The 27,892-nt window shown below is 35.7% G+C and overlaps 2 protein-coding genes across 5 annotated transcripts in view; one reads left to right on the forward strand and one right to left on the reverse strand.

The window, feature by feature from the left end:
* Positions 1 to 12,797, reverse strand: part of LOC121411167 — a 76,011-nt gene extending 63,214 nt beyond the window's left edge. The window contains exons 1-2 of one of the 2 annotated variants that reach the window (XM_041603723.1): positions 11,853 to 12,797; positions 1,327 to 1,435 (exon numbers count right to left, since the gene is read on the reverse strand). In XM_041603723.1, coding sequence (XP_041459657.1) covers positions 1,327 to 1,435; positions 11,853 to 11,957 — 214 coding nt within the window. In that variant the 5' untranslated portion in view covers positions 11,958 to 12,797. The remainder of the gene's footprint in view (positions 1 to 1,326; positions 1,436 to 11,852) is intronic. The other variant, XM_041603724.1, reaches the window with a different exon arrangement.
* Positions 12,798 to 15,494: 2,697 nt separating this feature from the next.
* LOC121411168 (coiled-coil domain-containing protein 115-like) lies at positions 15,495 to 26,917 on the forward strand. Of its 3 annotated transcripts, XM_041603726.1 has the most exons (7): positions 15,495 to 15,697; positions 18,254 to 18,258; positions 20,766 to 20,890; positions 22,176 to 22,282; positions 23,155 to 23,273; positions 24,034 to 24,240; positions 25,015 to 26,917. In XM_041603726.1, exons 3-7 carry the CDS (start codon positions 20,780 to 20,782, stop codon positions 25,185 to 25,187), a joined length of 717 nt encoding a protein of 238 aa, XP_041459660.1. In that variant the 5' UTR covers positions 15,495 to 15,697; positions 18,254 to 18,258; positions 20,766 to 20,779; the 3' UTR covers positions 25,188 to 26,917. The 3 variants fall into 3 exon arrangements, with proteins under 3 accessions (XP_041459660.1, XP_041459659.1, XP_041459661.1); XM_041603725.1 differs by lacking the exon at positions 18,254 to 18,258 and having other exon boundaries at positions 15,495 to 15,693; positions 20,768 to 20,890; XM_041603727.1 differs by lacking the exon at positions 18,254 to 18,258 and having other exon boundaries at positions 15,495 to 15,687; positions 20,768 to 20,890.
* The last annotated feature ends 975 nt before the right edge of the window (positions 26,918 to 27,892 follow it).

The raw sequence follows: 27,892 nt of genomic DNA on the forward strand, positions 1-27,892 counted from the left end.
CATTTCTCATGGAAGGACATCAGTAGCAGTTGGAATTTGAACCCCAAATCCTTGGACTGAAAAAAATCAATTGACTGAACCACTGCGCCATGATACCTCTATTCACCTATACATACGTACATGTATGCTCAGAATATTGTACACAATTGAATTGACAGTGACAGTGCACTTTTCCATGATCTATACCATTACAATTATTAATTTGAATTCATTCATACATAAGACCAGTTCTCTGCTTATTTTAAGCTTCAACATTATTGTGGCTAAATTAAAACGTTGCAGTCTAATCTCTTTGGTCAGCAATATACCCAGTGGGAGGAAGAAGCAGACGTTTTGCTGTCATCAATGATAAATCAAAACACAGCTGCCATGAAATGTTTCAGATTCCTATCATACAGATTGACGAACCAACTTCTTTCATCTTTTCAAACGATTCCTTTCGCTTGATGCAGTCAATTGGAGTCAACAATAGGAGCTCTTGTCCCACATTTCATAAGGTGCAACATCGATCTCGCTGCAAACTATTGCAAGTAAAGTTTGGGTCCCCAAATCAATCATACATCTAGGACTTGAAAATACATGTAATTGCAAATTGCTGCTTTTTGAAACAAGAAATGATTTTTCTATACATGCGCCTACATATACATGCACAGCGCAAGCGTGCGCTGTATAGGCCCTTGTGGTCAGTTCCTTAGACCCCCATTTCAGGGTTTTGTGAGGCAATCCCCATCAAAATATACTTTGAGTGCCCCCCCCCCCCCGGGCATACATGTTTCATATAGGGTGTCAAAAATTAGAAGGGGTGTTGACATGTATATAAAAAGAAAAGAGCATTTTTCTGTATGTTGTATTTATTATCTCACAACTACAGTTTCCAGTACCAGACTGGAAGGTCATTTCGGGAGACAATTCATGGCATCTGTATCATGTGTTCAACAGTGACATTACAATATCTACGATGGACAGCTTTTCAAAAGACCCAATTTTTTTTACGAACTCAATACATTCATTCCATGATAAACCCTGGTCAGCTTTCAAGATGTTTTTCAGAAGGGTCAATATGAGCATTTTAAATTCAGAATCACATTGCCTCAAAAGCAGATTCTTGCTAATAAATTGGAATAAAGGCAACACCCAAGATTTTTATATCAAGATTGTGTCAAATCTGTATGTACATGTACATGCAATCTCCATGTTCATGTATGTTGCATAAATTTTCATAATTTCTTAATTTCTAATTTGAGGCTCGGCAAGAGTTCAGTCATTGAACCAGCATGTTTTTTTTTTATGTTTTTCTTAATAAGGGAAAATATAAAATGAACTTACAAGGTAAAATATCTTTGTATCTGTTTTTCCTCATGTTAACATCACTTTCTCCTGCAGATGTTGGATAGACCTTCTCAGTTCTATACCTCTGTGAGATCTGCTTCAGATGCTGTTAGTGAAAGAGGAAAAATAATAAAATGGTGAAATAAATCACAAAATACACTCAAAAGCCTCTTAAAATAAAATAGTTGTACAATTACAAATATCACTTTGTTAAAATATATTAATGTAATTGTCATTTACAACAATAACATTCCCTATTTATAAACTACATCAATGCACTGTAAGAAAGAGTCATAAATGAATAAGGATACATGTACATGTGTAGGTATAAAATACATGTAATGGGAAAAGGGCATGCTCAAAGTTAACAAATGTTTTTGGAGAGGAGCATTACAAACGCATCATAAAGAATTTCCACTAAATCGCTATTCTTCATATTTTTATGAAAATTCATGCAACCTACATGTACATGTAGAAAGAAGGAGTCCAATGAAATTTGGCATTTTACTTCGCAATTGCGAGAAAGACTTTTAGGAAGATCTGAGGTTTTTATTTGGTAAATGTATGGGGTAATTAATATCAATGTGAGTGTTGCTTGAAAAGGGATTACTTTTTAAAGGGACCTGTATCTGTAATGTAAACGATGTCAATTTTTTAATTTGAAAGAAAAAAATATCTTCAATTTTCAGACTTATGTTGTGTCCTAATTTTTGGGAATCCTGGTAAAATTAATCCTGCCATTTCAAGGCTTCATTTAAAGCCTACTTGTATGGTCTACAGAATAAGCTACATTTATTTATCAATGGACATGTTTTGATGGGGGAGGGGGTCAATGAGACAACTGACAAAATTTCCCCTGATCACTTTGAATAGATCCATCAAGTTATTCCCACTTCCCACTGAAGGGTTCCTATTCTTCACTGAAAACAAGGACATTTCCCCTGTGTGAAGATCCAGGGAAATTCCCCAATTTGGGCACATCCTTTCACAAGTGCTCTACTGACACAGAGTACATTTCCTGGAATTTGCAAATATCTGCCTATCTAGTACACTGTAGACTAGACCTCTGACAATAGACTTTGTCAATTTCAGTCTTGTGAAAAAAACTCAAGAATATATGATAAATCTTGAGAAGCCCACATACATGTACATGTAAACATACACATACATGTAGCTCTAACAATTTATTCAAAATCAGACGTAAAAATTTGAAAGTGGATTTCATGTACAGTATAATAATAAGTCGTTTTTGTTTATATATAGCGCTTTTCCCATAATGGCTCAAAGTGCATTACATGATTACAGCATATTACATGTACTACCCCGGTCATTGGATTCATTTCAATCTCACACGAAAAGTGCACAATTTACACTCCATGGGGAGCATTCCTTGCATTCTTGTCAGCCTCATAATGGTGCTGGCAAATTCAAACATTCTGTAACTTTTGCATCCTACCGGGTACCCCTTTAGCACCTGGGTCGAGAGTGGCAAAGTATATGGATAAACGCCTTGCCAAAGCACACTAGACCGCGGTGGGATTCGAACACATCACCCTCTGTTTACAAGGTGAGAGTCAGAACCACTACATCTTGCAATGAAATTAAACACAATTTTTAATTCCAGCCCAGTTGACACTATAGTGAATAATATTGGTAACATAAATTGAGGAAACAGAATTGAAATTAATGAAGTGACAGAGAAGAAGCATTTTTGTGATTTATGAATAAATTTTGTATAAATTACCATAAATAATTTTCTCGTCAAAATTTCTAAATTCTATGTACAGTAGAACTTTGTTGAACCTTATGTAGCTCTCAGAAAAAAAATATGCATAAATTAGCATATTTAATTAGTTTCAAAATTCTGTGTAGAAATTTTGCATCCCAACCTAGAGCTATTGTATAAAGCAAACAAAATTGAAATTGATCAACAAATGAAGGAGAAAAAGCATTTTTTGTGATTAATGAATAAATTTTGCATAAATAAGCATTTAATTAATTTTCTAATTGGTGAACCTCATGTAGCTTTACCAGATGGATGAATAAAAACAATCAAAATTAGTCAAAAAATAAAGAAGCATTTTTTTGTGAGTTGTGAATAAATTTTGCATTAATTAGCATAAATAATTTTCAACTCAACATTTCAAAATTCTGTGTAGAAGTTTAGTGAAACTCATGAAGCTCTACCAGGTGAAAAAAAATCAAAATTGGTCAACAATTAAAGACAATTTTATGTGAAATTTTAAAAATAAACAAAAATTTCGTATAAATTAGCATAAAAAAAATTTTCTAGTCAAAATTTCCAAATTCTGTGTAGAAGTTTGGTGAATCTCATGAAGCTCTACCAGAAGTGAGCAAAAAAATCAAAATCGGTCAAGAAATAAAGCAAAAGAAGCATTTTTTTTTGTGAATTTTGAAAATGCTCACAAATTAGCATATTTAGTGAGTTTCAAAATTCTGTGTAGAAGTTTTGAATCCCCCACCTAGCGCTATCATGTAAAATTAAAACAGAATTGAAATCGGACTTGAAATGACGAAAGAGAAGCATTTTGAAATTCGGTCAACAAATAAAGAGGCATTTTTTGAAATCTATGAATTTTGCATAAATTAGCATAAATAATTTTCTACTCAAAATTTCAAAATTTTGAGTAAAAGTTTAGTGAACCTCATGAAGCTCTACCAGGTAGAAAAAAAATCAAAATCAGTCAACAAGAAGAAGCATTTTACATATGTGAAATTTTTAAAATATGCATAATTCAATTTCGTATAAATTACCATAAATTTTTTTTTGTCTAAATTTCCAAATTCTGTGTAAAAGTTTGATGAATGTCATGAAGCTCTACCAGATAAAAGCAACAAGTGGAATGCCTCTGGCAGTCTCACCTGCATCACGCAATTCAATATAGCAGCAATGCTGACTTTGAAAACTACTATAACTCGCACAAGATGTTCAGTGATACTTGGTTACTCTTATGTCCATGTTTTATGAACTAGACCAATACACTTACAGAGATATGATGGTAATTCAACAAACACCCCCTACGTGGCCAAAGTTCATTGACCTTACATGACCTTTGACCTTGATCATGTGACCTGGTACTTACACAGGATGTTCAGTGATACTTGATTACTATTATGTCCAAGTTTCATGAATCAGATCCACAAACTTTCAAAGTTATGATGGTAATTCACAGATACCCCCAATTCGGCCAAAGTTCATTGAACCTAAAAGACCTTTGACCTCAGTCATGCGACGTGAAACTCATGCAGGATGTTCAGTGATACTTGATTAACCTTTCATCCAAGTTTCATGAACTAGCTCCATATACTTTCTAAGTTATGATGACATTTCACAACAAATTTAACCTTAGGTTAAGATTTTGATGTTCATTCCCCCAACATAGTCTAAGTTCACTGACCCTAAATGACCTTTGACCTTGGTCATGTGACATGAAACTCAGGCAGAATGTTCAGTAATACTTGATTAACCTCCTGGCCAAGTTTCATGAACTAGGTCCATATACTTTCTAAGTTATGCTGTCATTTCAAAAACTTAACCGTAGGTTAAGATATGATGTTGACGCCGCCGCCATCGGAAAAGCGGCGCCTACATGTATATATAGTCGCACTCTGCTATGCAGGTGAGACAAAAAAAATCAAAATTGGTCAACAAATAAATGTTTTTTTTGTGAATTCTGAAAAATGTGCATAAATTAGCATATTTAATGAATTTCAAAATTCTATGTAGAAATTTTAAATCCCCCACCTAGTGCTATCATATAAAGTAAACAGAATTGAAATCGGACTTGAAATGACCAAGAAGCATTTTGGTATTGTGGATGGACGATGTCACGATGGACAACGGACGACAGACAACGTTGCCACGGCATAAAGCTCATCCGGCATGAGAGCTTATGCCTTGAGTGAATGATAATTCACTGATCAGACTGATGATGTGCTATCTATCTGAATGGTGATAAAGTAATACATGTATAAACTATAAACAAATGTTACTTGAAAATAAAGGTAAATACGATTAATACACAACTCATGGGGCCAAAGTAGTCCAAACTTCAAGATTTTCCTGCATTTTGACCACTTCTGGATATTCTCTTTTAAATATTAACAAGAGAGGAAAAATAGAATCTTAAACACTCCCTCTGGACAGTCAATCAAAGACAAGACAAAGTGCTACTAAGGAGGACAAGGCCACTTAAAGGGTTGCAAACTGTTCATACCCACTGATCATGAAAAAATAGATGCTGTTTGAACAGGAATTCTACCCCACTTTAACGTACTACATGTACAAACTTTGCCTGTGCAAAACATGTGAAAAAGGAAGTATTCTATTTTTCCTTTAAATTATGCATGCATGCTCAGATCTTCCTTGGGATTTTTGCAGTGTGAAAGCAAATTATGAGTCCTTTTTGTGCGAGACAAGAAGAATGCACATCTTAACGAATACAAGAGTCTTGTAGCTGGCTTCAAGCTATACTACATGTATGATCTGGTTCAAGAGGGTGTAATACATACAGGTACTGTAATACCAAGGAGCTTCCAACACACATGTAAATTAATTGGTATTATTTTGAGGCCTGAAGCATTTCTCACATTTAACCTGTATTTTTTTTTACTCAGGCAGGTATGAGAGCACCTTAAGAAATAGAAGAAAAAGGAAACAGGCCAGCTCTACAAGAGAAATGAAGATTAATTGATAAAACTTAAAAAGTATCTGCTACCTACGTCATAGGGACCCTTATCTAAATTTGGTAAGTCCCTTTCTTCCTCCTCCCATGAAGTTTTTTCCATATTCCCTGGAGTTAACAACAAGAGACCACAACATTGTAACAAAAATACACAATCCAGGTCCCATTTCAAGGATTTTCAGGTCAGTTCATGTTTGCAAAATACAGATAAATGTTCTGCCTGTTTTTTAAATCAGATTATTACATGTATATATTGATTACACAATATTTTTTTTTTTCAAGGTGTAGGCCTACTCAATGTACATGTATCGATCAGTGAATTTCCTGCATGGGCATGACCAAATTCCTTTTTAATTTCTAAAATTTCATTTCACAAAAGAATATTCCAAAATCTGAAGAAAAGTGCAATTGGTCAATTGAAGTATCAATGGAAAATTATATAGGGCTTGATTAAAAAAAAATTCACAGATGATATATGTACTCTACCTACAGTATAATTCAAAATACATTTTCTTTTTCATTTGATTTCATCTCATTATTTTTCACACTTACATCTTGGATCTCCCCGATAAACCTTTGGCCATTTCTACCAAAGTACACCACATACATGTACAATTTATGCATACCCTTTACCAAAACTTAAAGATAAATTCCCAGTTGTGGTAATGATCTCAAAATGAAATTGAACAGAATCCAATGAAATACCAAAGTATTTGTATGTATGAATAAAAATATGTGCCTATTGGCTCTGGAAGAAAATGTGTAATTGATAAGAAATGAGCAAAATAAGCAAGGAATTCCATCAAATTTTGGGATTTTTGAAGCACACTGTCCCACATATGCTTTTCTGTGTTTTACTGTTAATAGTGATCATCAAAATTGTATATTTTGAGCTAAAATTTCATGATTTTACAAAGATAGGTTTACATTAGCGTACCAGATCTACTCTAGATTTATGATAATATTTTGATAATCAACCTTGATTTAAAAGACTTTCTCATTTCTCATGAAAAAATTGTGTCTTGCAACTTAAACCATTAAGCCAGTAATACAATGTACATGTGAATTCATGCTTTCTTTGAAAAAAAAATTAGCATACAAAAGTACAAAACTACTTCTCTCTCTATGATATTTGTTACCAAATAGAGCCTACTTCCTTGTATTACTTCTACAAAACTGTACACATATCATTGTACATGTACATGTTTGAAATAGATAATTTAATTATTGACTTTGCTCAGGACTGTCAATGACAATATTATGCATAATAAGAAAGGCTTGCCAAAGGAAAACCAAACCCTAATTTCATGGTCATCATGTACACAAATATTTCACTAATATCTGACACACAATCCTCAGAACTTTATAAAGGGGCCATTTTAGGTCACGTGTGACCGAAATTACCCCAAATCTTGACTTAAATTAGTTATGAATAAATTTCAAAGGGATTTATACACTGTAACTAATAATGATTTTGAAAGTTTAATCTCTTTATGAAATTCACAGGAATTCACTGGAAATTCAAAATGAAATAAAAAACTTTCAAAATCATGTTCCTGTTATGAAGTCACATGCGTGACCCATGTCTTTTGACCTCTGACCTTGAACCTGCAAAAAATATTTCCAAATGATAGCTGACTACACATGTTAATTTTTAACCTTTGAATTGCTACTGTAGATCTCAAAACAAGTATGGTATTAATTGAAGTCAAGATTTGTCATAATTTGTCAAGATTCGTCAAAGCACTGAAAGCAGGGTGCTACATGTACGTAAAAACTACATACTTACCAAAACTACGTACTTGCCCAAATTGGGCAAGCAGAATTCTCACAGTAGAATGACCAACTTAGGGTCGATATGATATTGACCCTAATTTTGGTCATGGCAGGCATTATAAATCACTTTGGAAAAAGAAATGCAATAACAAGGTACATGTACATGTAGATCAATTCATGTCATAAGGGAGAAAAAGGTCAAAGGTTTATAAAACCGCAAAAAAATTTTTAGAAGAGGTAAAAAAAATTTCAAGGATTTTTTCAGGCAAGTGAAATAGATTTTTGAGCAAGTATATTCCAACTATTTAAAATTTACTTGACTAGCTGGGCAAGCGCTTCTAAAAAGTTACATGTATGTAGCACCCTGCACAGAGAATGTCTAGGTTCGGTTCATAATGATACTGGGCAAGTCCAAGAATTCGCGCGCGTTACGTATGGGACATTTCAGAGGCTATAATGACCTGAAAAATAGTGTTAAATGACTTTGATTTGATTGAATACCCTCATGATGTTAGACATCTGGGAGAAGAATAATCATGCAAAAAATGGTGATATATGACCTCGACCTTGATCTTTTAGAAAGAAAAGATGTGCCGTTACGTATGGGACGCAGAAAAAAGACAATTTTTCAAACATTTTTTTCAAGTTGAGAATTCTCTGAAAGTATTTCATTTGAAAACTTGTAACTTAGTGTGATAGAATTCACAATACTATAGTATATCTAAGGTAAGTTTCATGTCATGTGTCAAATACTTCTAATTAACTGTAGTGATTTACTTCAGAAGATATGTAAGTTGGCTAAGATAGCTGGTAAGATGCAGCCACAAATTACACTGGGATTACTACATGTACAAATTGTACTACTTCACACAAAGCCTGGTGTCAGAGCAATGGAAATCCAAAGTTAAAGCTTTGCATATTTTTTGTTACGGGTCGCATTTCATAAGTTGGGTATGCAAAAAGGGTGGCGTATGAACAATTTTCCACACGGTGCCATGGATAAACTGTTGCTACATCACAGCATCTTGACCAAATTTATTGAGTAATATCTCATTTTGAAGCTAGAACTATAGGCTAAATATATTACTATGAATTAGATCAATACAATATCAGGAACAAAAACTATAGCACATTAAGTTTGAAGTAACAGGGGTGGCGGAGCCGGTGGATGTGGAGCCGGTGGATGCGGTAAATGATAAAATATTAATTAAACCTAATTAACAACTTACTATAATATGTAATATGACTGATATCCTCATATTTCTGGGTGTTTTAAAGCAGGGAACAACTAAATGTCATAAAAATTTGACAATTTTGAAAATATGCAGCAATGGAATACATGTGTATGTCAGCTCTGATCTGCAACCTTATCAATTAGTAAACCGGAGAGATTTGGTTAATTATCTAATTTGTAATCTTAATTTTTAGTACAAATGTTGTGTATCATTGCAACAAACATTTCTACCCATGATGTTGTCATTTTGCCAAGCATACAAATACAGTGACAGGTATTTTGGGGGCAAAAATGTGAAATTAAATACAGTTAATTAATTAGTATAATTAACATGCATAAAATAATAGATAATTATTTTATTTTTGGTACAGATTTAATCATTGATGTTTCAAGATTATAACTGCAAAATACTAGGGTGATCCAATGTTGCATTAACTTTTGACACCATTTTATGTGCAGCAGGTCCAATTTGAGAAAAACGCATTTCAAAATTCACATTTACATTGACATCTATGTAATAATTAGCTGTTAATTAGTCATTTTAAGGAAAAATAACGGTATTCGAGACTTAAAACTCTTTCATTATTTAGAGAATGGTAATAGCTATAACATATCAAAAAATAAAATTTTTGACCATTTTTACCCTGTTCGCGAAATTGGACCACCTTACGCTGTTTTTGGGTGCATATGCATATGCACTCTCAAGCAGGTGAACCGCCCCACGTACCCCGTTTTCACAAACATTTTTAGTTACCATTTTTGTGGTCGAGTGCCCCCCCCCCCCCCGGATTGTACGCTAGTCAATGAGCACATGCTGTGCTAAAAAAAACAAGAATAAAAAAAGTATGACCTCATTTCGCAAGAGAGTTTGGAATGTTTCAAAGAAAAGACAAACAAAGGTAAAGATATCATATCAGATGGAAATTAAATGCTATAAAATCAGTTATTAATCGCTAGAGGGTATTCATTTGTCTCGCAATCTTCTATGGTCAACAAGGAAATTCGTGATCACTCTCGCAAAAAGTGTTCACTGGCTTTCTAGGAAATTCGTGATCACTCTCGCAAAGTGTTCACTAGCTTACATAGTAGATTGCGAGACAAATGAATACCCTCTAGCGATTATTTCAATCCGCAATAATGAACCTATTTAGTATTAAGTCAGTTATTGTCACATTTAAAAGACATCTGCTTGCAAAATGTTGATTTCCTGAATCCTGATGCTTGTTGTGTACAGTAGTTTAGATTCTCTCTGAATGGCTGCAAATGGTCACAAAATTTCCACCATAGGCTAATGTTAGGTTGCCTTTTTTGTTGGTGTCTATAAAAGTTTCAAAGATATTATTTTTTAGATTCAAATGTGTGCAAAATATGGTCACATCCAAAGTTTGGACACATCACCAATTTCGCCATACATGTACTTTTCACTATAAATTCCAATGAGAGATTGTTTGACATCATGGAGTAATACATGTAATAATTCACTAAAACACATGTTTAATTGTTCAGTGTTTGTGTTACGGATGGTGCTGGTAAGGCCTTTTTGTGGTTCACTACTTTTGTCTACTTCTTGTCCAGAAAAAAACAACATTGCCGGTTATATTTATTTGGTGCATTTTTGTGTTACTCGTACATGTACATGTAACAGCACTAACAATTGTGAGGCAAATCTAGCATCACCGCATGTTCTGTACATCTTTATGTACATTCATATCCAATTATTTACATGTTTTAAGTACTACTGTAGTGCAATGCAAAACAATATATATGGTAGATGGGAAGGGATAAATGCATAGGCCTAGAAAAATGCATAGAAAAATGGAGAAAAAAAAATTGTGACAAAGATGCAGATCATTATCCACGTTCCCTTCTCTACAATCAAGTCCAGGGCTCCGTAACACAAAGGCTTGCAATGAATTGCAAATACGAAAGAACCGCACTGATCGGTCCCTGGTCAGTATTTTAAACCTAATGCGCATGTAACATTGATGTAGTTATTGGTCAATTCATTTAGCGATTGATTGCTTTGTGTTACATAGCCCTGGTTTATCCTTATGGCAGGTAATATTTTCTCAGCATTTAACTGTATAAATACAGGCTTTTAACGTTTTAGTATTGTGTAAGCAGCTACCCAATGTATACAAATTCTATTACTGCCTACTTTTTGATGGTTCCAGATCGAAAACATTTTCTCAACGACATGCGTCTTTCGATACATTTACATGTACATGTACATGTAAGCTATATTGAATGCACAGGTAAAATCATTTTAATTTTTCTGAGAAAAATGTTGGAAGAACTGCAAGTACTCTAAGTGATGTTATATCACAATTGAAACTTGTTCCAAGCATCCATACAAGAACTTAATTTATTCTGAGACAGATTTTTGTTGAACCTTCTTTATCACATTTCTCAAATTTTAAGCTTTCTTTTAAATGCAGCTTTATATTTGGATGAACTTCCCATTTCACACTAAATATACCACACACAAAAAAAGAATCATCTCTACCTACATTCATGAAAGTGCAATGTATACATGTAGATCTTACAGTATATCATAACCTTGTTCATAGAATGAGTGGAACTTGACAAAATGTAGTCTGTAGAACAATTGATAGACATAGTAACATAATGCAAAATATTAAAAGAGATTACATGTAGGCCTACCCAGCCTTGAGGATTCTGTCATATTTTTGAAATATTTTTGCATATACTTTTACATCATGGATGTAAAAATATTTCTAAAATATCATCAAGTCCTCAAGGCTAAGGCCTACCATGCCAATGTAAAGTAAACTACGGTAACTTACAAGAAACTCAAGTTCAAATGAATCAGATCCATCCAACGATGATGACAGATCCGTCATGTTATCATAGTGCTCAAGAAAATTCTCTAAATTCTCCTTCAACGACATTGTGGGTCACTTGCTGCAACTAGCAAAAGGCAACAGACAGAAACTGAGAAAGAATGAAATAATCTAGTCTAAGTCCAATCGCTATTTATAACCTCGTTCGTATCGTAGGATGAGCGAGTCCAATGTTTGATCACTCATCAATCACATCTATGTGGAAATCCAACACTTTCTGACTTATGAACCATACAAAAATGACCAATATATCCAAAAAAGGTATGCAGAACAGTGTTGCCACACTAAACTTTAAAGTCAACCTGGCCACTTCAATTAACTTGGTGAATGTCAGTCAGAATGAGGATTTTTTTTTCCATCCCAGGGCCAGGCACAGTGCAGTTTTTTGCAGATCTAACAAGGTTTTACCCTTTTTTTCCAGATGTCACATGCCAAGAGTGTAATGTACATACATAGAGACAATTCAACATTATTTACGTACAAAATACGGGTAAAATCACAATCATGACTGGATGACAGCTGAGTCTGAGAGCAGATAGTGGGCTCACCCACGTATAGAAGAGAGAGAGAGATCGGGGATTCAAAAGATCCGCCCCCTGGATTTCGGGCCAAATGTGTCTCTGACGATCGTTGCGTTGGTTTTCAGCTGGAACAGAACAAGGAAGTGCCGTTTCGATAACTGAATCTTCCCATGGCGATGAAATAAACTGCTTGTTATTCACATTTCATCACACTACAAACATGACAATTAAATGGCATGGTAAATCTTGTAAAAGCGCAAAAGCTTAAGTTAATGATCCATTCATTTCCTTCGGAGAATAACGTGAGGCAAGTTATTAGTCCCAGATCGATGGAACGACCGAAGATATGACGTGTGGACAAAATAATAAACTTTTTCTTGCATGCGCATGCGATATGCAGCAATTTAGATCCATAATTGAATTATTAACCAGCGCCATCTCTTGTTTAGATCATTATATTTCATTTAATTTCATCTCGCCATATGATTTCTGAAAACCAAATAGAATTTTTCGTTATGATGCATCCAAAGCATTTAAAATAACATGAATTAATAGGGAATTTTGTGCAGATAAAGTGCGCTCATAGCACCCCTGATCTACGTATGCAATAAGATATATTTAGATACTGATAATCTTTGATTGAATTGAAGTGATCCAGATTGATCCCCTTCACTGGCTGCCCCTGATGAGGGAACGCATTGTCTTCAAAATATTTATTTTGGTCCTCAAGAAGAAGAAGAAGAAGAGGGAGGAGAGGGGAGAGTTGCAAGCCTTTTTCTAAAGTCCGATACTCAACAATTTAAGTAAGTTTCTGTATCATGAAAACAGCAAAGTTTCTCTAGTCGGTCGCCAAGTCCCTCGTAGATCATAATATAAGCAACTAAAATTCATTTTCATGATGGGGAGGGGGGGGGTCGAGGCTTGCACTAATCAATGCAATACCCGAATAATTCAATTCGGTTTTTATTCCCTCAATTTAAAAATTAAAATTTTTCTCGTGCGGTCTTAAAACTCCCTCGCTATCTCCACCTCCCCAGTAGAGGAGCCAACTTACTTTGGGCACCCGGGGGGGGGGGGCACTTCCATTCACGAATGGATACCATGCGCGACCATAGGGTCTCGACCCGGGATGGCCACTTCCATTCACGAGTGGATACCATGCGCGACCATGGGGTCTCGACCCGGGATGGCCACTTCCATTCACAAGTGGATACCATGCGCGACCATGGGGTCTCGAAAAGCACCCTAAACACGTAATTTCCATATTCTGAAAATGCACCCCTTAACAAGTGTTGGCGTGTGAAACCCTACCCTTAACAAGTATTGGAAACAAAACGATACTCTTGGCAAACATTCCCTGAAATGAACCCCTAAACAACTTAACGAATGTTTTATTGTTACGGGTCCTTCGGTCGTCGGCTTTACCTTATTTGGTTTAGTACGACCCCATCTTCTATACCTTCAAAAACATTTGAATTTTGTTTTATCATCCCCGCAAATCCGACCCTAAACACGTCATTTTCCTAGCGAAATAGATACTCTTTTTTCATTATTTTTGTGTTTTTGACACCCTTATCACGTTACGTACGTAACGTGCCCTATCGTGAAAAAGACATCCTTTTTACGTGTTTTTGGGGTCGCGCATGGTATCCACTCGTCAATGTAAGTGGCCCCTCCGGGGGTCTCGAAAAGCACCCTAAACACGTAATTTCCATATTCTTAAAATGCACCCCTTAACAAGTATTGGCGAGTGAAACCCTACCCTTAACAAGTATTGGAAACAAAACGATACTCTTGGCAAATATTCCCTGAAATGAACCCCTAAACAAGTACAGGAATTTTTTATTGTTACGGGTCCTTCGGTCGTCACTCGGCTTTACCTTATTTGGTTTAGTACGACCCCATCTTCTACACCTCGCGCAAATCGGACTCTAAACACGAAGTGTTGGGGCAAAAAGGACATCCCGTAAACATTTTAATTTTGTTTTATCATCCCCGCAAATTCGACCCTAAACACGTACTTTTCCTGGCGAAATAGATTCCCTTTTTTCATCATTTTTGTGTTTTTGACACCCTTATCACGTTACGTACGTAACGTGCACTATCGCGAAAAAGACATCCTTTTTACGTGTTTTTTTGGCGCGCATGGTATCCACTCGTCAATGTAAGTGCCCCCCCGGGTTTGGGCAGCACCAGGCGTCAGGAGTAGCACGCTATATTGATTCGGGCCTAAAATAACTAACTAACTAAATAATAAGTACATGTAAATGAATAAATTATAAACAAAGAGGGGAGGGGGTTGTGAAGAAAATTACGCAGAACAAAAGAAAGAAAATAGGATTAAAATATCAATTATTGTCTTCTAACATGATATAAACTTTGTATATAAAATATAAGAAAGTGTACTTTCCATTTCTTCACCCTCTTCGCTCACTTGTGACTTTTTAGAAACTTTCCCCAAAGTCATTTTGTGCCCCATTAAAATATTTTAGTCAATACAACAATGCCAGCACAAACAGTGGAAGAGGGAGCTGAGTAAGTCCCCCGATGTCCAGATAGAACCTAATTGGTCTGCATTTCCAATTGGCTTTAAGTTATGGTGACATGCCTGACTCGACTCCGAGAAGCATATATCCCACCATTTTTGTGTGTGTGTGTGTGAGCATCCCACGAGATGCCAGGCTTGCCAGCTGAAAGATTTAAACAGATAAGTAAAAATTCAGACAAACAAAACGCAGAAAATTTGATCAATATCGGACATATCAAGGAAAGTTATATTCATCACTCATTTTGTATTTCATGACATGGATAAGATGATCATCAGGGGGAGGGACCGGAGTAGCAGCACACGCTGAGCATGCAAGCGCTTGATTGAGATGCCGGTATGGTACGGTCGAGCTGGCTGAGAGGATTTGATCAGGGGCCCGTTGCAGAAAGAGTTGCAATCAATCGTAACTCTAAAATCATGCGGAACCTGATTTTCAACCAATCAACAGCGCGCATTTGGGACTTGCGTTGATTTTTTGGCTTGCGTTTAAACGCACTCTTTCTGCAACCGGCCCCAGATGGCAGAAGAGCGGCGCGCTCTGAAGCTACCGTAGTACAGTTGAACCATCATCTGGTACACAGCCACTGGTCAATATTTATCTTAAATCCAACAACGTCTGAGCAGTTTCAGGCTCCGGGTACACTAGCCTACATAGCCCAGGTCCTGCTAGTATAGAACCACTGCCCTGGATTATTGGATGTGATTTGGAGTGGTGGTAAGCATTTAAGAAGTCTAACGATTCATTCACTCAGTTTTATAGTCCCATTCATTCAATTTCATGCTGGTTATAAATATCGGCACTGCTGACTGCATAACCCAGCCCAGGCCACTCATTCAATGAACAAGGTTATAATAATATAACCTTGTTCTCAGTTATATCTCCATGTGTGACAAAATAAAGGTGGCAATGTTTGGCTTGTTTTCTCTTTTTCTTTGGGGAAAATGCTTGATTTTTTTACACTGACAGTTTCCATTAGACTTGTTAATTCATACCGCTTGGCTCTTATTTAAGTTTGATTCTTTATATAATTTTTTCTTAATTAAAAATAGAGATCAAAAAATGAAAATTTTCTTGCCATATTACTTTCCACCAATAGAGGGCGTACACAAAAATATGCCCAAAATTCAAGTTTTTGAGCGCTCTGGTGAATACAAAAATTATTCCTTCATTACTAATGATAAATAAATTAAAACTATATGGAAATTAGTAATTTTGGTCACAAAAGTGATATTTTAATGATTTTTTAAAGTGTGTGCTCTATACAGCATTGGCATACCATAGTCCTACCTGTAGATTCTCCAGATGGTAGCAGTGAACAAGTGGGCCAGGGAGCTCCCGCCGCGCAGTGGGCGGAAGCCCAGGGGCTTACCGTGCATTTGACCATACTCACGGGACTAGCATGATTTATGGTCTAAATATTTCTCCAAATGAATTGTGAAAATAGAAATTATGCACTAACCACGATTATATGGATGAAGGTGAAGGTCTAACGAGTGGCAGTTTCCTGACATCTGGGCACAAACTCGAACCTCAAACAACGAAAAGTTCTCTCCTTCTAGTTCTACCTAGCCTGGGGCTGGGGCGTTTTAGGGAGTGAAAGTCATATACTGTATGTATGGTCACTCCCCACTAATGCCTGGCACTGCTACCTATATTTCCCCACATACGGGTACAAAACCAGAAACTTTCGCCCCCGAGAATTCTACTTTCCCTCTAATTAAGATCTAGTCCTAAAACATGTACATGGGGTCCAACTTCATTTCCAACATTTCTGCGATATTGATTTCATTTTTAAAGAAGAACTCATTAAAAAAACGAGAGATTTGTTATGAAAAGATGGGAAGAGCTTACGGACGTGTTTACGTTGCCATCTTGATTTCTTTGTCTTCCGCTTGGCGACAGCACGCAAATCGCGCGATTTGTCATAGTCATAGTCCTCCTGTAGTTTCCCCACAGGCAAGATGCTTGTAGTGAACCAGTGCCCGCAGCCAACATTTTCCTAACTTCCAGTAAACGCCCGCAATATTGCTCCAGAGTTTAACATCTTTTTTCTTAATGGGTGGCAGAGATAGTTGTGCTGTCTACAAGCCTTGAAATAAGCGGGCGCTGAGCGCAAATTCGCGCTCATAAAGCCATCAATTGCGCCCATAAAGCCCCCAAATCATCAAAATTTTGACGACCAGGCGCAAATATTTTCCAGGTAATTGCGCCCGCCGTGAGTGAGCAGTGAAGCCATATCATACATGTAATTTAAATATCTGAAAAGCCAAAATCAAGTAACTTACGATAAACACAGTTTAAAATTGCCAAGTGCGTGTTTTTTCTGTACCATAAAAAGTGAGCTACGTCCATAGAGTTATATAAACCTAACTCTATGGCTACGTCCGTCTTTTTTTCCTGTAATACATGTGCGCGCGTGCTTCCGGTAGCGGTTTTTCCATACTTCACCATGTGCAATTCCTAATGCACTAATGCACACATTTCCAATTGGGATATCACAATTCTGCGACAAAATAATTCGAATTGCACAGGAGATCAGATAAATCCCTGTTAACAGCATTAGATGTGCGAGTCTTTTATCCTCACAGTCGCCGACTTTGCTTGTTAAAACGGAGCCTTAATAATAAAAAATCACTTAGCTTATAGTTGTGAATTGTAGCTTTTTAATTTCTTTCTTGGAGAGGGGTAAATATCAGACAATAAATCATCAAACAAGGCTCCATCTAAAAAAAAAAATAGGACGCCATGCACTCGAGTGTGGTGTTAGCTAGCCAGTTTGAGCTCATAATCTCTGCCAGAGCTCTGGGTGAGAATTCTATCAGTAATGGCCTAAGTGATGGTGATTTTCCGTTTCAGATAGAGTTTAGATTTCATGTTAATTTTTGAAAGCTGTCAAAAAACTTTATGATTTCTTCATTGTGATGAATATTTAAGTTATTAATGAATACATTTTCACCGAATTTAGACTCTCCAAGAGTGAAAGGCATTTTCTGTGGAGATCTGCGTTTTCAAATAACTTGTGAAAAACTTAAGGTACACGTGTACATGAACCTACAATACACAAGATACATGTAGGCCTACATAAATGTGGCTACATTTATATGTGCTGGAATTTGAATAGACTGAGTTAGATATTGATTTCATTTCTTTTATTTCTTTAGCATAATTTATATGCAATCCAAGTGCACCTCACAATCACACACAAACACTCACCCACACCCATGATTCTAACCATGAAAAAATTGCCCCCGGCTCAGAGGTGCTTATTTCAAGGCTTGGCTGTCTATAACTTCAAGAATTACACCACAGATTTGATGAAGACGTGCAATTTTGTTTCATTTTTGCGCACTGTCTGCATATTCTGAGCTGAGCAGCTGTGACTGCTAAGTGCGCTCTTGTATGCACGGACTGCGGGCACTCTCGGCCCAGGGACAGTGTATACGTCAACGAGGCAGTGGAGGAAACTGGTCCCGGCATTCCAAGGATAATGATGATCAATAAAACAAACTCTGCAGTAGATTTGATTTCTTTATTCTAGTTGTATATTTTAGTAACATATCAATTGATTATCAAGAATACATGTTTCATAAATAATCATATCATGATTTTATTCAGATATTTACGGAACTATGTTTTCTTTTTCTCTCCACGGATACATAATTATGTAATTCAGGATCATTGTCGGGACATTCTGAAGCTGTATTAGTGGCCTTGTCCCAAGATTTTATAATAATGAATTTTAAAAAAAATGTGAGAATAGATGAAAGTAGAATGAGAGAAAAATAAGTAAAAAAAATGAAATGAGGAAGGTGATATGTGAGAGAGTACTGAATGTGATGAAATTAATTGATGCAAATTTTGAAATAACATTTGTTTTATTAAAACAATAGAATATGCATCATTAAGATGAATCAAATATCCGTCAGCTCCTTAATTTTCAGACAAAATAAAGTTACAGAGAGGTTAGAGGGAGACCATGAAGAATATACATACATGTACACGGCGTCATAAAATGTTTTAAATTCAGTGATTTATTTAATCTTTATTCTGCGTCTCATATACCTATTTCTATGTATTTCTTAATATGAATATATATAGCTTATTTTTATACTTTATATTTGGTCTCTCCGGCCGCTCAATCCTCGAGTCTCACAACCCCCCCCCACCCCCCCTCAATATTTTGTTTGATCAAACTCAAAAGCCTGATTTGCAAAGGACTATATTTCCCCCAAAATAAGAAATAGCTAAATTTACTAATTATGGAGATAAAATATATATTAATGTCTACATTATGATTCTCATCAATATTCTTTAATGGAAAAATAGCCTCAGACTTTCTTCGGATCGCGACGTGTTCTTTTCCAAGTTGATCGGCGGCATTGAACCGCAATCACCATGCTCAACATTTCTCACAAAATCTTCCCAAATTCAGCCCCAGAAAACTTGGAAAATACGTTGAGCATTGAGTTCATACTTTCACTGTGCAATCATGGTACAAAGATTGTTCTATAAATCCACATTCAAGTATCCAAAATAATTTCAATACGAAGAAATCAGACCTTTAAAAAAGCCTGGATTTTTTAGTGACACTACACAAAACATATGCCGTTGTATGGCTTCCCAAAAGCCAATTCTGCGTTTGCTCCCTTTTCATTTCTGTGATCCTTTACGGTGACATACGCCCTCACGTGACAAATGCTATTTGTGATAAGGTCTATGAATGGGACACAATCCGTTGGCTCTGTTGAGAGTAACTCAGCACATGTTAGTAAATGATTTAGGAGCCTCCTGGCATGGCTACTCATTGGTACTAGGAGTAACGTTTTGGTGCGCTTTTGCCTTGCACCCTCCTCCATTAGATCTAACGTTAGATCAAGAAATCTACTCCTAAATTTTGCCTTTCGGCTGGGGAAAAAGGAAGAAATAATAAAGATGAATTTATATCAAATACAATCAGCTTACCACCTTTATGAAAGATATTTCAGAAAATAGCAAGTTTTGATGACAAACAGATTGGGATCAGCCAGGTTCTTCAATTGCCGTCAGCTACAGCTGAGCGAACAGTCGTCAGCAAATTGGCTGGCAGGTTCGTATGCTCAGCTGTAGCTGCGCTGACGGCAATCGAAGAAGACGGGGAAAAAACTTGCTGATGTTTATGTCACCATCTTGTTTTCTTTGTTCTTCGCCAAGCTGCAAGAGGATACATGTACATGTATGTGTCTCGTAGCTTGGAGAAGAACAAAGAGAACAAGCTTGCAACGTAAACATCAGCAAAAATATTCTTGAAATATTTTTCTTGTTTTTTGTTTACAAATGAAATCAACATTGTATAAATGAATGAAATGAAGTTGAATCCCATTTACATGATTCTGGGCTAGATCTTTAAGAAGGAAAGTAGAAATCTTGGGGGCGAAAATTTCTGGGTTTTTTTTTGTGGTACACGCACGTGAATGGGATGCAATCCCTGGCTCTGGAGAGTAAGCACACATGTGTGAAGAGTTTTTTTAAATGGGTATAAAACTGCAGTAGGTGGATGAGAAGTGGCAGTCTCTCAAATGAGGGTTCGACGTACTGTAATGATGTGCAGGCTCACCATACAACATGCAGTGCTCATGAGGTTTTGGGAGGGGGAGGGAATGGGAATTTCACAGGAAACACATTTTCAAAATCAAATTTGTAACTAACAACTTTCTGCAAGCTGCCTAATTTTACACGTAAAGAGGTCTCATTCTAATCTAGAATCTATTTAGTCTATTTTTTTATTTCCCTTGTGCTCTATTGTCTGCAGATATATACCAAAATGTCTTTGAGCAAGGTGTGTGAAGAGTTGGATGAGCTTGCTGTAAGCTACTTTCAGATCTTAGAAGAACTCCAAGAGCAAAGAAGAAGATTTGAAAAGTTTATTAAAGAGGTAGGTTTCATATGAGGTCCAATGTCTTTCATTGTGATTGATTGATTGATTTGTTAATTTAGGTAGAAAATCAGTGACACCATCATGAAGAATGCATATCTACAATGTATGTTCATTCAGATTTTCCATATCAAACTTTCAGTCTTTTTTTCCGGGCGCAAATTACTTCTGAGCAAACATTTTATTCCATTTTTGTTACATGTAAAGTATGGGGATGATTTGACTAATCTGCACTCTCCCATTTTATACAAAAGGTGAGTACAAAATTACAAATATTCATTTGAGATGTAGAATTTTGACATATTTTTGCTTCTGTACATTGCCCACCATAGGCAGTAGCCAAAGGCATTGTATATTGTGTTTTTGGAATGTATGTCCATCCAATCTGTTTACTCTCCTCATAAAATTGTTTTAATGATATATAGAATGACAATCTGATTAGTTATTTGGACAACAAGTTTAGAGGTCACATACATTAATGATCAAAAAACCTTTTCAGGAATCATATTCAAATATGGCCCATGTATGCAATAGAAAACATACTTTTTTGAAAATTCAATATTAGGGCAATGGGGTTAAGTTCAAAGTTCACAGAGTTTGGATGCGTAAAACTTGCATTCTTGTGATAAATCAAGAAAAAATCAATATATGAGACTTACCAAATTTCAAGTAAAACTTTAGTCATAAAGCACTGCTCTCGATCTGGGTCAATGCATAAACTATACATTTCAAAAAGTTGAAAATTACTGTGGAGTGTGGATACATGTAAACCCGAATCAAAATCTTGCATTGGACCTGCATTTGATTTTCAGACGGCTGTGTGGTGGTGGCAATATCATCAACATTGATATCTTAAAGGGTTTTTTCAATGTCATCATAACATAAGTATATGGACCTATTCCACGTTATGACGACTGTTGCTGATCATGCGGATGAGTATCAGTTCTCCTGATCAACGTCACAAAGGTCTGGGTTATTACGGTCAATGATCTTTGACCATGTTGCATCAATTAAAAAAAAATTAACCAAGGGTAAATTTTTAATTCAAGATAATTTGAAAAGTTTATGTCCCTAAAATTGCATAAAACTTTCATATAAGTGTCACCAATTACCAGGGGTGTTCCACATGTTTTGAGTAGCCTTTAATTGTACTTACGTTTGCAAAGGTCTTATGAAATAGTCAAAAAGTCTGATTTTATGAAATGCTTTTGTATCATAAGTTTTGTTATTCCTAAACTGATTTTCCTTAACTCCTGATTTTCCTTAACTCCTGATTTTCCTTCAGGGCTTCCTGAATTTATCCAAGGCTCGATTTTCCATGGGAAACAGGGCTGTAAGTTCTCTTCAATATGATTCCACATCAATGTGTGCTCTTGCACATGTTGTTACCAGGTAATTATTTTTTGTATTAGTTATCTACAGTTTTAAGAAAACTGGAAGAAATATTGGGGGTTATTTTTTATTTAGATTACTTTCTGATTTTGAGTTGTTGATCTCAGATGAAACAATTTTTTTTCATGCTGGGTTGTACTTGACCGCAATGATCATGGATTCGATAAAAAATTGTTTGTAGATTTTCATATTAAGCATAACATCCCAATACCCTTTGCCTCAAAATGTATGTTCTTGATATTTTTTATGTATTTTAGAATTCAAATGATATATTTAATACTGATTTATTTGTTTTATTCAAACATCATTTTTTTTTTATGCATATATGTGAGAATAGTTATTGGATCTTGAGATCATAAGGTCAAAGGCTGCAGAAATAATTGTATTCATTGAAATGTCTTGTTCTCACAATTGCATAAACAGTTAAGGGATCAACTTCAAACTTGGGTAATGTACGCATATGGGTGTGCTGATGAGCTTGTTTAATTTTGAGATCATAAGGTCAAAGGTCGCAGATGTCATTATTTTAAAGGATTGGAAGTTGAGTATTAATGATTTGGCGATGACGTGGGCGTATGTCAAGATATTCGTTACACACGACATCATTCAAATTGTTTAAAGACTCCCCTTTTTATTTCTTGGTTAAAGACTATGATCAGAGGGAAAATAGTTATCTTGAGTGAATTGTTTGCTTAAATGTTATTAACCATTTCAAGATTATTTTTCAAACTAATGAATGTTCCTTTTGGTTTACATATGAATGATATTTCAAGTAAACAAGGAGCATACATGTATGCAGCATATTCAAAGATTAAAAAAAAAGTAATTTTGTAATGTCATTTCTGTCATTTGATTTGAATGTGTTTTGATAGAGACGAGGGTGACTGTCATTCATTTGAGGTTTGTAGAACCAAAGCAATGAAGAGGTCGGAGAGGAAGTCACTGGAAGGAAATGACTCAGGAGTAAACCAGTCTAATGAGGATAATACAGGTATATCAATGTTTTCATATTGCACAAATTAAGTATAACATTTCATATGATATTTGCAAGGTCCTGGATCTGGAATAGGCAAACTTTAATCACTTAGACTTATCAAATTTATTCCCATTATGATATTTATTTGTTTTTAGCAGAGACAGACATGCCAATAGTTCGTCTATCCTGTTAAAAACCACTCCTTGTCAGAATAACAAAACAAAAACTACTTTACAGATCAACTCCAAATTGCATATATAGAAGTGACAGTGCTCTCCTTAAGTTCACAAGGTCAAAGGTGAAAGGTCAAAGTCTGAGATACCTTGTTTGCACAATTATTTGAGAAAAATTTCCTTATCAACTTTATACTGGTAATTATATGTATGTCTATGAAAGTCACAATGTAATTATATTGGGGACACTTGTCACTAGGTCAGAGCTGGAAGGGTCAGCAATCACTTGAAATGAAATATTTTCCAATTAACGTAAAACTTATTGACAGATCACATTTTAATTGGGTTGATTTCTGAATTGGAAATGGCACTTACTGTATCTGATTGATCTCAGTGATCACTTTGTTAGGGTCAAAGATCATTTTGAATATTAAATAAAAATTGCTTGTCACTTCCACCAATCATAATGAATTATCATGATGACTAATGATATGTCTGTATAGTGCTAGCAACATTGTCTCATAGTGTAAAGCAGCATCTTAAGTGCTATATAAAGTTATCATTAATGATTTTGGATTGTTTTGTTTGTTATCATTCAAAAGCTATCAGAAGAAGAAGACCCTTATCATCTAGTCCCTCAGATGGGGTGGAAACCCTTACAGCTGGAATGGATCAATTGTCAACGTCGGTTGAAGAGCCACCTACTGGGCCCACCACCACCATGCAGAGAACACCTACCGATCCCCTTCTCTGGTTTGGTGTCCTAGTTCCTCAACCCCTTAGACATGGGCAGCAGAACTTTGTAGAGGGTAAGTAAGGAAACAGATTTTATGACGTAAGTTATGACTTGAATGAATGAAATTATTTTATCCAATGCGATAATAACCATTTTTCAGTTTACAGCCAATCAGTTACAAATACAAAGAAAAGCAAGGATAATAGGAACCAGAAAATAGCATGAATGCTAGTCAAGTCTGGCCCCCTGTAGTTTAGGCAGATTATGTTTCTTAACTTATTAGTTAAGAATGAACAATCGTGAATCTATTAAGTATACTCTGTGATATATAAACAATGCCTATATAACAATTTAACAAGAAAAGAGTATTTACATATGAACGATATATATATATGAATAACAAAAATCCAATATAGATAACAAAATTCTCCAAATAGGTTATCTTTACAGTTGGAAAATATCAAGTATCTTAAAGATCCCTGAATAATGGTGCTGATCTTGTCATGTACGTACTGAATGTTATTGCACGCATAATTGCCATATTTTAATTAATAGTAGAGAATACCAATTTTTTCATATAATCTTTGAGAATAGGTAAATACTGAGATAAGACAGTGTTCAGATTACTACCCCTGGGTAAGAGGATAGGTAGGGAATCAGATTCAGATAACATTCATTCTAGCTGTTATCCTAAACTCCATCAATACCATTGATGTTATCATCTGGTTTAATTGCAGATTTGGTCTTATTCTGCATAATTTCAAGGAGCGATTTTCATGATTAAAAAAAATGTCATACAATCTGTATGAATTCCATCAATAAATCTTTGTTCTGTATTGCCTTTTAGCTGTGGAAGCCTGTGCTGTCATGGCCTCACTCCAGACGAAACTAGACATTGCCTACACCCAGTACCGAAATCAGCTCAAACTGAAATACGACATCGTCAAGAAGATGAAGAGCGATGGCAGCAGCTTCAGCAATGGTGCATTATCAGCAGAGTTACAAGAGAATGGTCATTGATGTAGGCTAAGGAACAGGGCCCTGTTTCATGAAAAATGTTATCAGTGAAAAAAGTGATAGAAGCTCATGATGTATCTGCTCTCAGCCAATTATATTGCATGATTTCAGGAGCTTATAACAGTCACTACTGACTTGCCAGCGATAGCTTATTTGGTGAAACAGGGCCCAGAAGATATTTAGATTTATTTTTGTACGGACATATTGTATGGCTATATTTGTATTATCCTGTTTGTTGAAATAGACTTCAGAATTTTTGTGGACAATTTTTAGAGAACCCAATTTCAGTGATATCTTTGTAACATTTACAGATAAGGGTGAATTCATCAGTAATGACTCATAGTTGCGGCACCAAGATTTTTTAAAATAGGGGTGGAAGGGGGATGTCACAAATTTTGTCCTATCCATTCTCGCAAGCAGTTTGTGAATTCCATATTTATGACAGGGTTGAGCAGTCATTATTTTTGTCTTTGCACAACTTAATATTGCCAGTATCATGGCAGCTATAGTTTTTGCCTTCTTCTTTGTTCTTATCAACCATGAATATCCTCCTTACAGGCCTACATGGTTTCTTTTGTTCCTTTTGACCAGATCACCTTTTTGCTGTTTAAGGCCACCTATGGCCGACTTTTCTGCCTTTGCTTCCACACTGCGTTTCTGATCTTAAAATTTATGTTGCAAATGTCCTAATCCTCCTTCAAAATTGTATTTTAAGTTCCATTCCAGACACTCTTTCTACATCATCAATTGTATTACACAGTTTGTCTAAGTTTGCAGACAAAGCCTAAAAAATATCCTTTATTTGCTCTCACTTGGCTTTTGTATCATGCTACCGGGAACGGGGTTCGCAGCCATTTTAACTTTGTCTTAATCTACGAGACCTTGACAGTCCAATATATGAAGCCTGATTGTTAGCAGTTTGCATGTTTTGATATCCATCATTTCAGCATATGCTCGGAGTTCATCAGTTTTAGCCTTGAAACTTGAAAATTTGAGAAACTTCATCAAATACAGAGGAGTTAGCAGATGTGTAATAAATGTGAACTATTATCTCATGAATATAAAGAATGTAACATGTATTTATATCCTTTGTTAGAATAATGACTTCTGTCTTCCTCTGATGATGTGAAAAGAGGTAGTGTACTCCATGTATATGTACATAATTTTCTGAAATGTCTATCAAAATAACACACTTGGCATTTGTTTTAAACCAATGAATCCATGCCTTCTGATTGAATGATTATATAGAAATAGAATTTGTGCACTTCATAATAAATGCACCAACATCGTTCTTTGTCATGAGGAGTATTGAGGTCACCAAACTTTTCCCTTGGACATACAGGAAAGCATGGGCTGGGAGTAAGAGTTGAAAAATTAAAGAACTGATCAATTGGAAGATGAAGTAAAAGCACAGGGAAGAATAAGGATTAATAAGTAGAACTGTCTGTGTGATCCTGAGACAACTGTAGCGTTTGATAATCACTTTGAAAGAGAAACTGTGATCAGCATAATGTGTTGATCACTCTCGTCTTCAAATCTCTCTCTAAAGTGACGTCAAAAGTGCAACTCGCACACATGTATTTATCATGAAACACACAAATTTCACAATGTTTTAGAAACCGGGTTCTGAATATAGTGTCCATATCTGGGTTTATAAAGGGGTGCAGCAATGCAGTACAGATGCAATGGGCACTTCAGCACCTCAATTTTGACAAAGTAAATAAGGGATGCTACTTTTCATACAAAAAATCCTGCTTTTGCCTCATATTTTTGCCCCCAATTTTCCCTTTTCCATTTTTGCTGAATTCCAATCATGCGTGCCGTTAATACAGGGTGTATTATTTTGTTGTATAATAATTTTAGTAGTGTCTAAGTGAGATACTGATGACACTCTATACATTGATTTGTTATTACGTTCAATACAATTGTAATTTGGAATAAACATACACAGATATGTTTCCCAGATGGGATATGCAATATTTTGTTTAAATGAGATGAGTACAAAATAAAGTACTATGTGTAAACATGTAGACATTCCATTGTAGTAAATAAATCATATATTTTCAAGGAAACATTCTGTTTCAGTGCATTTTGTTCAATGTTTACTGATGATTAATTACAAATGCATTTTTGATTATATTAATACCATGACAAAATAGTACCAGGATGATTAACCTAATGCATTAAGGAGGGGCGTTTGCCTGAGATAATTTAATGACCATGTGATGTGTGTGCAACAAGAACAAAATATTTGTATGACCACAAAGAAAGTATTATGCAACACCCAAGAATGTTCTGTTATATGATTGGTCCAAATCGGATCACATGATATTCTGCGAATTGCACTTTTACATCCAAAATGCACTATCCTGCACTCTGACGTCATACCAAAAGTACTATCCTGCACTCTGACAGAGTGCCAGATAGTGCGAGGGTCTTGAATTATCTAGAATTACAATGTATCTAGAATTTAGATCAAATACAGCAATCGGGGCAACTCAGTAACATGGGGGCGGAGGGGGTTGTATAAAACAAAACAATGCACACATTCTTGTGCATAGAGGATCTAAATACTGAACTCTGTGCTCGACTCGCCAAATGGATATACCGCACTCGGTCCTGCTGACCTCGGTGCGGTATATCCATTGGCTCTTCTCACACATCGTTCATTATTTGGCCCTGTATTATTTGTATACTGTTTGAGTACT

Source organism: Lytechinus variegatus, chromosome 3 (assembly GCF_018143015.1).
Source record: "Lytechinus variegatus isolate NC3 chromosome 3, Lvar_3.0, whole genome shotgun sequence".
Taxonomy (NCBI): Eukaryota; Metazoa; Echinodermata; class Echinoidea; order Temnopleuroida; family Toxopneustidae; genus Lytechinus; species Lytechinus variegatus.

What these genes read in the sequence shown, in the direction of transcription:
- LOC121411168 (XM_041603726.1), top strand. Translation starts at nt 20,780, where the DNA reads ATGTCTTTGAGCAAGGTGTGTGAAGAGTTGGATGAGCTTGCTGTAAGC. An exon ending in CTTGCACATGTTGTTACCAG is followed by an intron (nt 22,283 to 23,154) that starts GTAATTATTTTT and finishes GTGTTTTGATAG; the next exon opens with AGACGAGGGTGACTGTCATT. An exon ending in GCAGCAGAACTTTGTAGAGG is followed by an intron (nt 24,241 to 25,014) that starts GTAAGTAAGGAA and finishes ATTGCCTTTTAG; the next exon opens with CTGTGGAAGCCTGTGCTGTC.